Genomic DNA, 13,237 nt, shown 5'->3' on the forward strand with positions numbered 1-13,237 from the left:
TCCTACCAAAAATACCCTTATCAAAATATTATATATACCAAAAGAACCTTACTTAATTTAAACTATTAAGTAATATAAAATGACTTTTGGGATGAACTTTTATATTTATTGAATAATTTTTGATATATTTAAATTATCTTGAAAGAATAAAGTACTTTTCAATTTTATTTTTATATTTTACTTAAATAATATAAAAAACTTAATTATTATCTTTAGCAATAAATATTCGTAATTATTTATCTACTTATACAACATTAACTATTAAGAAAATCTCTTCAGGTCCTTATTCGTAATTTGACACTTAAAAAATATTTTTTAAAAAATTTGGCCAAACACAAATTGTAGTTCAAAAGTGTTTTTTATATGATTAGCCAAATACAAGCACTTCTCAAAATAAACTAATTTTTTTCAGGCCAAACAAGCTATTAGCATGGTAAAAACTTACTCGCCCAGAATAGGCGCCTGCATTTTTGTTTCTTCCACCTATTTCCTTCTAGGTTTTTAGGTTTAAGATTGGCATATAGATTAAAAAACATACAAGGCAAAGTAAACTTCACTTCCAAATTTGATCTCACATTTATGGAAGAATTAGTTAGTCAATGTTCTGATGTGACATAAGACCGAGATAAGGTATATTTAATTGTCTTCCATTATGGTGTATAAGAAAAACCCTAAATCAATCACCCTCTATCTTTTCTCTCGCCCCAAAAGGAAAAAAAATATTTATTTTTTCACATAATTAATGAATAAATAACAAATAACAATAACCCAGTATAATTTGATTAGTGGGGTCTGTGGAGGATAGTGTGTACGCAAACCTTACCCCTACCCTGGGGTAGAGATGCTGTTTCCAATAGACCCCCGACATCCTTCCCTCCAAGAACTCCCCACCTTACTCTTGGGGTGACTCGAACTCACAACCTCTCGGTTGGAAGTGGAGGGTGCTTACCATCAGAGCAATCCACCTTGTCAAATGCTATATTTATTATAACACTAAAGTTATTAAAATATTATTTATTATATTAATGTAATTAAACTTTATCCACTATAAAATCACTAGCGAAAATTGCCTTGAGAAGTCTTAATCCAACTAAAGTTTATATTGCAAAATGAGAAATCCAAGATTCGTTTTACCTACCAAACGAAGAATTAATTGAAAAGCCATGCACGGTAGTACGTCTCTCGAGTGGCTTTTGATTTCGTTTTCGTCTATCGGTTTTTACATTATAAATATATTTTAACCTGTTGCAGTTAATAACTTGTCACTTTTATTGACAATTATATGTATTATCTTTTAGTTAACTTAATAGTATAAAAATTCTTTAAACTGTTAGTGTACAAAAATTAACTCAAATTAAGTTTTTATTTCACAAATAATCACAAATTCAAGTTCATTTTATAACCTACCAATTAGAGAATGAATTGAAAAGCCATGCACGATAGTACGTCTCTCAAGTAGCTTTCAGTTTCGTTTTCATCAATTGATTTTTCGATAATATTAAAGTTGGTTACACATAAACTTACAATTTCCCAAACTTGCAATTCACGAATAGAAAGAAAGAATCAAAAATGAATTAAGGTTTTGCCCATGATCCAAACAGATTCCTTATTTATATCTTAAGTAATGTGTTCATTTTCTTTGATTTTGGCAATTTTAGTTACATGATTATGACATCTCAGTTATAACGGCTTATAAGTTACAATGTCATTTTCACTGCAAATATGTATGTTAGTTCAGTTATATATTAGCTGCTAGTTCCTTTTCTTATTTGTTTATTTATTTTAACAGTTTGCCATTGCATTATTTATTTTATTTACCCAATTTTTCAAAGCAAAGTTGGGGTAAAAAATATTTACTTAAACATTGCATGTATAGTGCTATTAGTTCATTTGTTCGATAATATTATATTTATCTCATGTAGTCAAACAATTCGTGTGAAATGTCTTATTTAATTTTAAATTTGCTGTTGAAAATTAAAGATACGCAATGACTATAGTCTGTATATATATAAAATTTAATCAATGTGACTTGGAGATCGATAAAATTGAGATAAAGGCAAAAATGTAATAATCCTAAATTCCTAATGTGGGGGGGAGGGGGGGGGGAGGAAGAAGAGGATAGAAATAAAAGATCAGTGGCTCAAAATAATTCAAACGTCGCCTGTGAGATTCGAACTCACGCGGGGAAACCCCACTTACTTAGCAGGCAAGCGCCTTAACCACTCGGCCAAAGCGACGTTACGCTGCTCATGATTTCAATATTTAATATTAACTTATCCTATAAAATAGGAAAAAGGTTCAAATGGTCCCATAGTTTATTTCAGTTCTCTGTTACTAATTCAATTAGGTCCTCTCCATTACAAATGTGTCCTATATTTTCCTTACTTATAACCCCCATTTTATGCATTGACGTTCTATATGACTCACATAATTAAAACTCAACTTATTAGATATTTCGGAGGTTTAGTGAGCACCATATCGAATCTTTTTATTATTTTCTTTCTCACTTTATTAATTTGATTTCAATTTGATTGAGATTAAAGATAAGATCCGGGAGTGACTCATTTAGTAGACAGCGAGCGAGCTGCAAGCACCTACTCATATAAAAGTAAAAGAAGCAAAACGGTTGATCTTTATTAGCTATTGATGTATCATCCTTTGCCTCTATATCAATTTCAGAACGTCTTTTTCTAAAGAAAATTTGAGGCATGACTCTATCTTATTGCCAAAACCACTGCTCCCAATAAATGCATGGAACATCACAAAAAGCAGTGTGTCTAACAAGTGGCTTAAGATTATTACCCCTTTTAAGAATAAACTATCTCTAAATACACATTTGCTTTTTCCACAAATACGTTTTCAATTTTTCCCCCTTCATAATTAAACAGTACTATCTCTACATGTTACGAAATTGTGAGGAGAGATTTTAGGAATCAAGAACCAGGCCGAACTTAAGAGATTAAGACAACATGGGCCGATAAAAAGGGGCCTGGTTTCGACTATAAAAAAAGAGATCTTTACACAAATAGTCGGTTATATTCATTGTTTACTTTTTCAAGCCATATAAATTAATTATACACAATTATACATATATAATACATAAATTATGCATATATTGTACCTCTACCAGCTATTTTTAATTTAAGTGATTGAATGAACGATTATTTGGGTTAATTATTTTATAAAATCTGGACTCATGAATTCAGTAGGCTTGAGATATATCCAATAAATTTGGAACATATGAATAACATTTTATGTATGAGCCAAACCGGGACCATCGAGTTTTTATCTATCCAAGTCTAAGCTACATCCTTTCATTTATAGACTTAAATTTTATATCCGCTTCATAGTGTTCAATGCGTGCCCATTTAGACAACTTTTTTGAAAATCTTTTAATAGATTTTCCTTTTCAAAACAACAACAACATATCCAGTGTAATCCTACATATTGGGGTCTGGGGAGAATAGTGTGTACACAAACCTTATCTCTACCTTGTGAAAATAGAGATATTATTTCCAGTAGACCCTCGACTCTTTTCTTTTTCAAAGCATTATTTGAAAAAGTTTCAAGAAACATGTTTAAAAGAGGATCTTTCTTTGAAAAATAAAGCCTTTTGTTTGGAAATACTAGTATGAGGGAGGTAGCACCCAACATGGGGCCAGTGATCAATGCACTAAGTTGAGAATCATGAAATCTCGAATTTTTAGTATTAACGGGAATAAAAACGCTATGTAATTTCTCCGTATATGTTTAAGTGTTTGTTGAGAGAGTTAACTATAGTTATATTGGTGGAAGATAACGTCTACGGAAAAATTTAGCCTAAATGCATATAAATTGGTCCAAAATTACAGCTTTAAGTAGTACATATATTAACAAATAACAGGCCACTATGTAAGTAGTACACTGGCCCTAGTGATAAAGGGAGGTTGAACATGTAAGTTGTCCTATTGATTGAATAAAGACAAATAACAGAAAATCGTGAGGTTCAGGTGAATTTGCCTTCTAAATTCTCTGACCTTTGGATCAGAAAAAGAGGCACTTCCATTTTGACATTACTTCTCTGTTCTTGAGATTTACCACAACCTCACACTTCTCTGAACTCTCTTCTTTGTCTTTTTTCCCAACATGCCACCATTTTGCATTTCTGTGGCTGTCAATAACATCACTTAAAAGCCCTCTTTGGTAATTTCATCCTTCTTTTAAATATGAAAAGATATTAACCTACGACTCAGTTTATGCGTACCTTAATTATTCTATCAACACGAGGTTGGTTGAGTTGATTGAACATGAGGCTTTCTAAATGTGAGGTCTAGGGTTCGAATTCATTTGCATACCTTTTCGATCGAGACCGTAGGCTTGTCTAGTACGATCATATATCAAAGGATAGTGACGGCAAATTCTCTTATTAAAAAAAAAAAATTAATTATTACCTTTCATGATTTTGTTGATAGTTAGATTATACCCTTCCGGCCTCTTGTGTAATTTTATCCTTTATATTCCTCCCATACCCCAAATCCCTTGACTTTACCATTTTTGGGTCAACACAGCATGACCTCCACCAACTAAATCATGTCACGTGTCACACAATAGAATGTGGGTCGATCCTTAAGTCACTAAATCAGGCACTTCACCGTTCATCTACCGCCACGTGGAAAGCTCAAGTTAGCTACAAACTTTAAAACGGCGCATTTTAGCGTTGAGCCGGCGCGTTTTAGCATCAAGAACAGTGACGGACTTAGCAAGAAGCCTATTTCACACAGAGACGGAGTTCGCAATGCTGACACAACAGACTAAACAAAAGCTGGCCCTGTCATTTACCGTGTATATTCCAAACGCCATCACTACCGTTCAATTTCTAATCAACGGTCAAGATTCACTCCCACAAAATTTAGCCCATACTATAAACTCAACTCCCCTATTACTCCCAGATTTTCTCTCTTACAGATCACAAAGATGGCGTCTTTGGCCCTCACCTCCGCCGTCAACCTCCGTCTCCGGCCAACCCCATCTCAAAAATCACACCTTTTTTCTCCCCAATCCCTACAATCCACTCAAATATCAAAAAAGACCCCATCTTTTTTGACTTCTTCATTCAAGAACCCCTTAAATCTTGAAAAAAGCTTGAATCTTGGAAAAAGATCGAATCTTGACAAACCCAGAAGTGTAATTATAAAAGCTTCAGCTTCTACTACTCCTTCAGCTATAGTTCCACCTCAGCAACCATGGCAAGGTGCAGCAATAAAGCCATTAATTGCATCCATAGCCACTGGAATTATCCTCTGGTTTATTCCTGCACCTGCTGGTGTTACTAAAAATGCATGGCAATTATTAGCCATATTTTTAGCTACAATTGTTGGGATTATAACTCAACCTTTACCTCTTGGTGCTGTTGCACTTATGGGACTTGGTGCTTGTGTTTTAACTAAAACACTTACTTTTGCAGCTGCATTTTCAGCTTTTGGTGATCCAATTCCATGGTTAATTGCACTTGCATTTTTCTTTGCAAGAGGTTTTATTAAAACTGGATTAGGGAATAGAATTGCTTATCAGTTTGTTTCATTGTTTGGTAGTAGTTCATTGGGTTTAGGTTATAGTTTGGTTTTTAGTGAAGCCCTTTTAGCTCCTGCTATTCCTTCAGTTTCAGCTAGAGCTGGTGGGATTTTCTTGCCTTTGGTAAAATCACTTTGTGTAGCTTGTGGAAGTAATGTAGGTGATGGAACTGAACACAAGTTAGGATCTTGGTTAATGTTGACTTGTTTTCAAACTTCTGTTATTTCATCATCCATGTTCTTGACAGCTATGGCTGCTAATCCTTTGAGTGCAAATTTGACACTTAGTACAATTAATCAAACAATTGGGTGGATGGATTGGGCTAAAGCAGCTATAGTTCCTGGTTTAGTGTCTTTGATTGTGGTTCCATTGCTTTTGTATATAATTTATCCGCCTACTGTGAAGAGTAGTCCGGATGCACCTAGGTTGGCTAAGGAGAAGTTGGAGAAAATGGGGCCAATGTCTAAGAATGAGATAATTATGGCTGGAACTCTGCTTCTTACGGTAAGAAAAGAAATAATTAGTTTTGCTTGCTGGTCTCATTATTTTTAACTTGTTGATTGAAAGCAGAAATGTGTTTTTTTTTCATGTAAATTTCTGAAAATATCTGAATTAAGGTAACAACCATGAGTTGATCAGATTAGGATGTAAATTAAGCTTTTAGATTTAAGGGATTAGTACATGTTGACACTTCATAGGAGAGGATTATGCTTCGACGTAAACGTGTGTACAACTCTATAGAGTGATTTTGTCAATGCATTGCTGGTTAATAGAGCTGTCAAATTTGGCCCAAGCCCAAGTGACCCGCCCAACCCGGCCAATGTTGGGCTGCTTATTGATCCGTCCGTTTATTGAACTCAACCCACCTTGACGCAACCCATCTCAACCCATTTAAAGTTGGGCTGAGCCCAAATTGATCTATACACTTTGTCAAAATATCTTAGAAATAATTCTTATTTGTTTGATATGTTATATATGACCTTAACAAAAGAAAAACAATCTTATTTAGTAATTATACAATTCATAAGAAAACATTATATATTAATTAAAGTTTGGTAATAGTTGGGCGGGTTGGGCTATAACCCAAATTTTAGCCCATCTTAGCCTATGTAACTTTTGGGCGGTCAATGACCCGCTCAGTTATTGACTCATCCCCATTTGACCCGCCCAAAATCGGCCAAACCCGCCCATTTGACACTCCTACTGGTTAATATGCATTGTTAATGTGTCCTAGACTCATTACTTTTGTCAAGCTGGTTTTTGTCCCTTTTTGGATGCTTAACTTTGCATTGAATTTTACTGATCCTTAAAAGAAGTGGCGATGGCCAAGCAATTAGCTATTGTTCACTAAATGTTGGTTTGTTCCCAGCGTAATAAACAGAGATGCAGATCCACTTAGTTTTGAGTGATCAATATATGCTTATGGTTTTTTGCATTTTCAAACGCTTGTGTACTAGCTTAGCATTGGCAACTTTTGCTTAATTTTCTCGACTTTTCGGTGCATCTGTAGTCAACATAGACAAATAGTTATTTTCATTTTTTTTTTATCATATTTAGCTGATACTTTCGTATTATACTTTTTATGCATTGATCATACATAGATGAGACAAGTCATTGGCCTCATACCCGGTGATACTTCCATACTGTTCCTTTTTACAAGTTTTTTACTTTTAATATACTGTGTTTTCATTCTGATGTACATCTCATAATTGTTTGAGGGATAATCACAAGCTCCCTTTATCTTTCTTTTCGAAAGCGTTCTTTTTCATTATTCAGTTGTGAAATCCATGATTGACATAAGAGCATATAGGTGAACTTTTGAAAGTATACTTCAGACCTCTACCTTGAGGTTAATATCTTGTTTTACCCTGCCGACCTTCATTAGTATTATCATTATTATTCATTTTTTTCGTTAGTCTATTTGGAAGTGAGGTAAATCAGGAATTTAAATGAAGCACATGAGACCTATCAGGCATAAAGAGTTGACTTTGTAAGTTCCGATATGAATAATGGGATTGATTAGGGGCGGATCTAGATCAAACATTACAGGTTCCTGTGAACCCAGTAACTTTTGCATAGATCCTGTATTTGTACTAAAATATTTATTAAAAGTATAAGAATATTTGGCTTGAAACCCAGTTCGTTGGTCCAATTATCATGTAAATTAACTTGAGATTGTTGTAGGAACCCATAAGCTTAAAATTCTCTAGATCAAACTTTACAGGTTCCCGTGAACCCAGTAACTTTTGCATAGATCTTGTATTTGTACTAAAATATTTATTAAAAGTATAAGAATATTGGCTTGGAACCAGTTCGTTGGTCCAGTTATCATGTAAATTAACTTGAGATTGTTGTAGGAACCCATAAGCTTAAAATTTTGGATCCACCTTTGGGATTGATAGGTGCTCATTTGACTGAGAATTCCTAGCTCAAGGGTTTTAATTTGTATATGGTGATGTGTAATTAAAGCTTTGTGATAAGGGAAATCGTTCCCAGGCTCAGGTAACAAGTTGGAACCTTTTGGGAGAAGGTGTTGGTGAAAAGCAGGGGAGATAATAGAATCACTAGTTTGACTCTAAAACTAAATGTCAATGCACAAAAATAAGTTCTCGTCTTGTGAAGTATTAATTTAATGGCCCAGAAATTGTTGACTAATTGGTGATCCTCGTGGACTTGAAGCTGTTATAAGCTGGACTGATAAAAACATTTTTTTTTCATGTCAAGACTTCATTGAGTTCATTGACGTCCTAATAGCGCTTGAAGATTTTGTATGATTCATTCAATCTGATATTTTGTTCACCATGTTGTCTGATAGTTCTAACATAGTATATTTAGGAGCATATAAAAATGCATTTTTGTGTTTTGGTTTTGCCACTATGCATGTTCAATTAAAAATGATACATGTAGCTCGAATTTGTTTGATACCATCTATTGATATTCCAACTCTGAATGTTTTGTTTCAGGTTGGTCTTTGGATATTTGGTAGCACATTAAAGGTTGATGCTGTTACTGCAGCAATTCTTGGACTATCTGTACTCCTTATCACCGGGGTTGTCACATGGAAAGAATGTTTGGGTGAGGCAGTTGCTTGGGACACTCTTACTTGGTTTGCTGCACTAATTGCGATGGCTGGTTATCTGAACAAATATGGTCTCATCTCTTGGTTTAGTGAAACTGTGGTCAAGGTTTGTTTTCATTAATTGCACCGCATGATATTTTGTTTGCTTTTTCGCTAAATATTCAGTAATTTATGCAAAGAGGAAGTAGACACTTGAGGATATCCAACTACTTCCTATGCTCTTGCTGGTCCTTCTTTCGGGTCATGTGCAAGTCTAGGATATAACTTAAGATCTTATGTCTCAGTACCCACCATTTGACGTTCATCCACTTGCTTTCTCCTTCTTTTATGCAGCCATACTGATTTTCCTCATTGTTCAAATAGGATCTCTATCTCTCATATGTTAGTAGCTATTTACAATGGACATGAACTTTGTCTTGCCTTTCTGAAACTAAAAAAAAATAAAAAAAAATTGACATGAGCTCTTTATTTGCTCAAAACTAATTTTACATATAGCTACATGGCCTTCAATTTTGCATCTCGACACCTAAGTTCTTAGGTTGTTACAAACTTACAATTTGCTTTAAGTTTTATCTGAAGATTTCTAATCATAGCTAAGAGTTTCTTTCAATAATGATGTCGCCTATTGTAAAAAAAAATAAAAAAAATTGTGATCCCATATTCCCCTTTTGTGTGCCCCCCCCAACAACCAACCAAAAAAAAAAAGAGAAAAGAGAACTGATACTGTGGCACTTCTCTGTGCACTGGAAAAGGCACGGTTTTACATAGAAATATCTTTGTAGGTGTGAATTAAAGACCAAAATGTTGGACATTGTCAATAAAAACTTCTCAGCAGGAGCTATTGAAAGGCCTCGTAAAGATCATTTAAATTACCATCTTAGGTAGAGTAAATTGTTATTTGACATCTCTCTTGCCACTAACAAGTGTATTGAGAGAAGTTAAAAAGAGGTACATGTAACCTTGATTGGCATGACCGTAAGAGAAAAGTCTAGGTGGAATTGAAGTGGGGCTATCCTTCAGTATTATATTTGGATTTGTTTATATAAATAAAAAGACTAAATTATCTCATTCTGATGCTCATGTATTGAACTCTTAGAAAGCTGATCCGGATTATAATACTTTGTGGTCTTCTGCTTCATCCTTATCTGCTTGATGACATTGTATTATTTATTAAGGTTATGTACCACGGTCAGACATCAATATAGCATCTCTATAAATCTGTAAGCATTTATCTGTGATGACTACTTCTGTGGTGAGTACATCTGATAGGATAACTGAACGCTTTTCTCATCAGCAACGAAACAACTTTTGTTAGGTGGTGAAACCATTTTGCCCTTTTTTCCTAAGATTTACTGAAGAATCTGTGTGTCCATTACTCCATAAGTATGGGGGTTGCTCCAGTAATTTATCGCTCGTGCTTGATTTACTCGCTCTATTTTGCAGGTTGTCGGTGGATTAGGACTTTCGTGGCAGTTGTCATTCGGAATTCTTGTTCTTCTGTACTTCTACTCTCACTACTTCTTCGCAAGTGGAGCTGCTCATATCGGAGCAATGTTCACAGCATTCTTATCCGTTGCTAGTGCACTAGGTACTCCACCATACTTGGGAGCGTTGGTGCTCTCTTTCCTCTCAAACCTTATGGGTGGCATTACTCACTATGGAATCGGATCAGCACCTGTATTCTACGGTGCAAACTATGTCCCCCTCGCAAAATGGTGGGGATACGGGTTTGTAATTTCCATCGTCAACCTTATAATCTGGCTTGGAGTCGGCGGAATTTGGTGGAAGGCCATTGGCTTGTGGTAGAGCTGCTGGTTAAGATGAAACCTTCTGATTTACAGTAGTTAACGATACCTGTTACAACCTCCTCATATGATCTCGGTGTGGACCGTTAAGATTAGTTTCCTATTCTTTTTTCTGAAATAAGTTTTGGTAATTTTTGGTGGAGACTGGTGTAGTTAAAGAATGGTATAGAAATTAGGTACATTTGTAGCTGAAGTTCAAGTTTTTGCTGAAATTTTTTTGACATTGAAACTTCAAATTGTAAGAGCTGAGTGCCTAGCTCATTTCAATTCTTTTTACAACTAGTATTGCCTACCACTTTGCTTATTGTTTGGTTGGCAACTTAAATGTTACACCCTAGGCAAATCCCACATTGACAAAACACAGGAGAGATGCTAGGTTTATAGGTAAACATGCCTTAGACCCTAGTGACGCATTTTAAAGTTGCGGGCTTAGGATCAAAGCGGATAATACCACTAGTGAGTTGGGCTGTTACATATGATATTAGAGCTACTCCGCGGTCAACCTTGACCTGTGGTGGGGCAAACCTCAGTGTCCCTAGGGGGTATGTGACCGCGCGGGCTTAAGATTAAAGCGAACAATATCACTGGTGGATAGACCGTAACATTAACGGTGATTTTGGACCTAGTTAGATCATTCTAACAAATATATTTTACATCACGTTTGGTTGCATATTACAATTTTCATAGGGAATCAAATTGCCTTATGTACCAAAAATGGAAGTGAATGATAAAAAGTGGAATATCCTCCTTCCCTTTCCTGTGACCATAGGTAGAGATAGACTTTGAGATAATGACCAAATTGGTGAGTGAAACTTTGGCATCTTTCATTTTCAATAATGATATGAATCCATTATTTTACGGAAGATAGGGTGTAGAACAACAGTTTTTTCGTATAGAAATGTCACTTTAGCTCATCACCACTAGCTTGGATAGTATTCTCATATTTAGTGGTGGTAAAATGGACAGTTAACAGATTACGAAATGGATATATAAACAAAGAAAATCTTGGAAATTAAGATTCAAATCCGAATCGATTAAAAAAATACTAAGTGATTTCTTCTATTTTTTTTAATAATTTATTTATTAGGAAACGTTTATTGGTATTCGCTAGAAGATGGGCTTGACCTTGATAGCAACTTAAGTTTTAGAGTAAGCTCTTGTGACACTGTCACCTAGTCTTATATATAACAAAACATTTGTTGCCAACTTACAGTGAACTTCTGAATTATGCAATATATTTTTCTGATGAGTCTTTTGTTTTTGGTTTTGAGTTTAACTTATATATAATAACAGTGCTAAATGTTATTTATATTGTCAAGTCATCTAAAAGATAAAAAAAAATGGATAGTAAAGGGTAGAATTTTCATCTAGGGGATTAAAAAAAATAAATACGTGAAAAAATCAAAGTGATTCAACATCTTATATATATACATAAAAAAAAAAAGTTATATACATGCAATATAATTTTTCAATATAGGGGATTTAGATGAATCTCTTGCGATTCCCTAGCTCCACCCTTGACTACAAGTAATTGCTCATAAGAAGTGAAACTAATTACTTGAAATATATAATTTGACTGTCTAGTAAAAAGATTTATCTAGTTTCAACTTTCAAGAACTTGGAACACATTATTTGACAATGAAATGGAATCTCTTGTTCAATTATAAAAAGCAAAAAGGCTGAAATATTATCAATCCACTTTATCAGAACAGATTCCAGTTTTAGTGCAATGAGCATCAGCATTCCAGATTGTTGTTGTCTTCATCTTAATTAGATTATTATTCTTTCCCTTAAAGATATTCTTATCTTAGTAATATTGTAAGCCAAATTGACTCAACTTGAAAAATGTTCCAAAGAGCACCTACTTTTTAAACGATCAAGACCATCCCTTTTCCCCTACTTTATTAAAATATGCACTTGAAAATTAGGATAACTTGTAAAAATTTAACTTTCTTTTGACATGTTTTTTAAATGAAAATTAGTCATGATCCATTTATTAACTTTTTCTTGTTTTTATTCTTTCTCTCGGGCCAAGGGTTTTCTAGAAACAACCTATTTATATTCCCAGGGTAGGGGTAATTAGGTCTATGTACATATTACCTGTCATGCTCCGAACCTGGGCCTGGACGTAACACGGTACCCGGTGCCTAACTACATATAACCGAGCAAACCAACTTGCTGGCTGAATCAACATGTGATATCATAACATACTGAATGCGGAAGATAAACTAACACATGCTGATATACTGAAAGTCTGAATGATATAAAATCAAGTGCGGAAATACTAACATAAGTCCGAAACATATCTGTAGCCAACATTGCGTAACATGAAAAGCCCGTGACTCTATCTAACTGTTACTCTAGTCTATGAAGCCTCTAATGAAGTACTGAAAACATTGACTGTCTGAAAATACTGAAGACTGTAAAGTAATGATAATGCCTCGAAAGAACTGAGGCTCACCAAATAGCTGGTACGAGAATCCTAGCGCTCTGAATCGTCAACCTGTAAATCATTACCTGCATCGTGAGATGCAAGCCCCAGGCGAAAGGGATGTCAATACATTTAAAATGCACTGGTATGTAAAGCAACTGAAAGAAAGAACTATAAATGTTGAAACTGAAACTGAGCTAATAGCTGAGAATTGATTACTGATAACTGAAATGATAACTGCTGAAAGTGAAACTGAAATGATAACTGATAACTAAACAAAGGAAGTAAGGATATGAATACTCCTTCTTCTGAATGATGAACCACCTGTTTATCTGAATAAACTATGGTCTCGGGCCCAATATATATGTGCAC

General features: G+C 34.6%; 1 protein-coding gene and 1 non-coding gene across 2 annotated transcripts; one reads left to right on the top strand and one right to left on the bottom strand.

Moving 5' to 3' along the window:
* Window positions 1-2,155: 2,155 nt before the first annotated feature.
* Window positions 2,156-2,237, bottom strand: TRNAS-GCU (transfer RNA serine (anticodon GCU)). The gene has a single exon. It is a non-coding gene; the product is annotated as a tRNA-Ser (tRNA).
* Window positions 2,238-4,771: 2,534 nt separating this feature from the next.
* Window positions 4,772-10,724, top strand: LOC107785134 (dicarboxylate transporter 1, chloroplastic). Its single transcript, XM_016606358.2, has 3 exons — window positions 4,772-6,054; window positions 8,514-8,735; window positions 10,073-10,724. Exons 1-3 carry the CDS (start codon window positions 4,954-4,956, stop codon window positions 10,433-10,435), a joined length of 1,686 nt encoding a protein of 561 aa, XP_016461844.1. The 5' UTR covers window positions 4,772-4,953; the 3' UTR covers window positions 10,436-10,724.
* The last annotated feature ends 2,513 nt before the right edge of the window (window positions 10,725-13,237 follow it).

Source organism: Nicotiana tabacum, chromosome 9 (genome assembly GCF_000715075.1).
Source record: "Nicotiana tabacum cultivar K326 chromosome 9, ASM71507v2, whole genome shotgun sequence".
Classification (NCBI taxonomy): Eukaryota; Viridiplantae; Streptophyta; class Magnoliopsida; order Solanales; family Solanaceae; genus Nicotiana; species Nicotiana tabacum.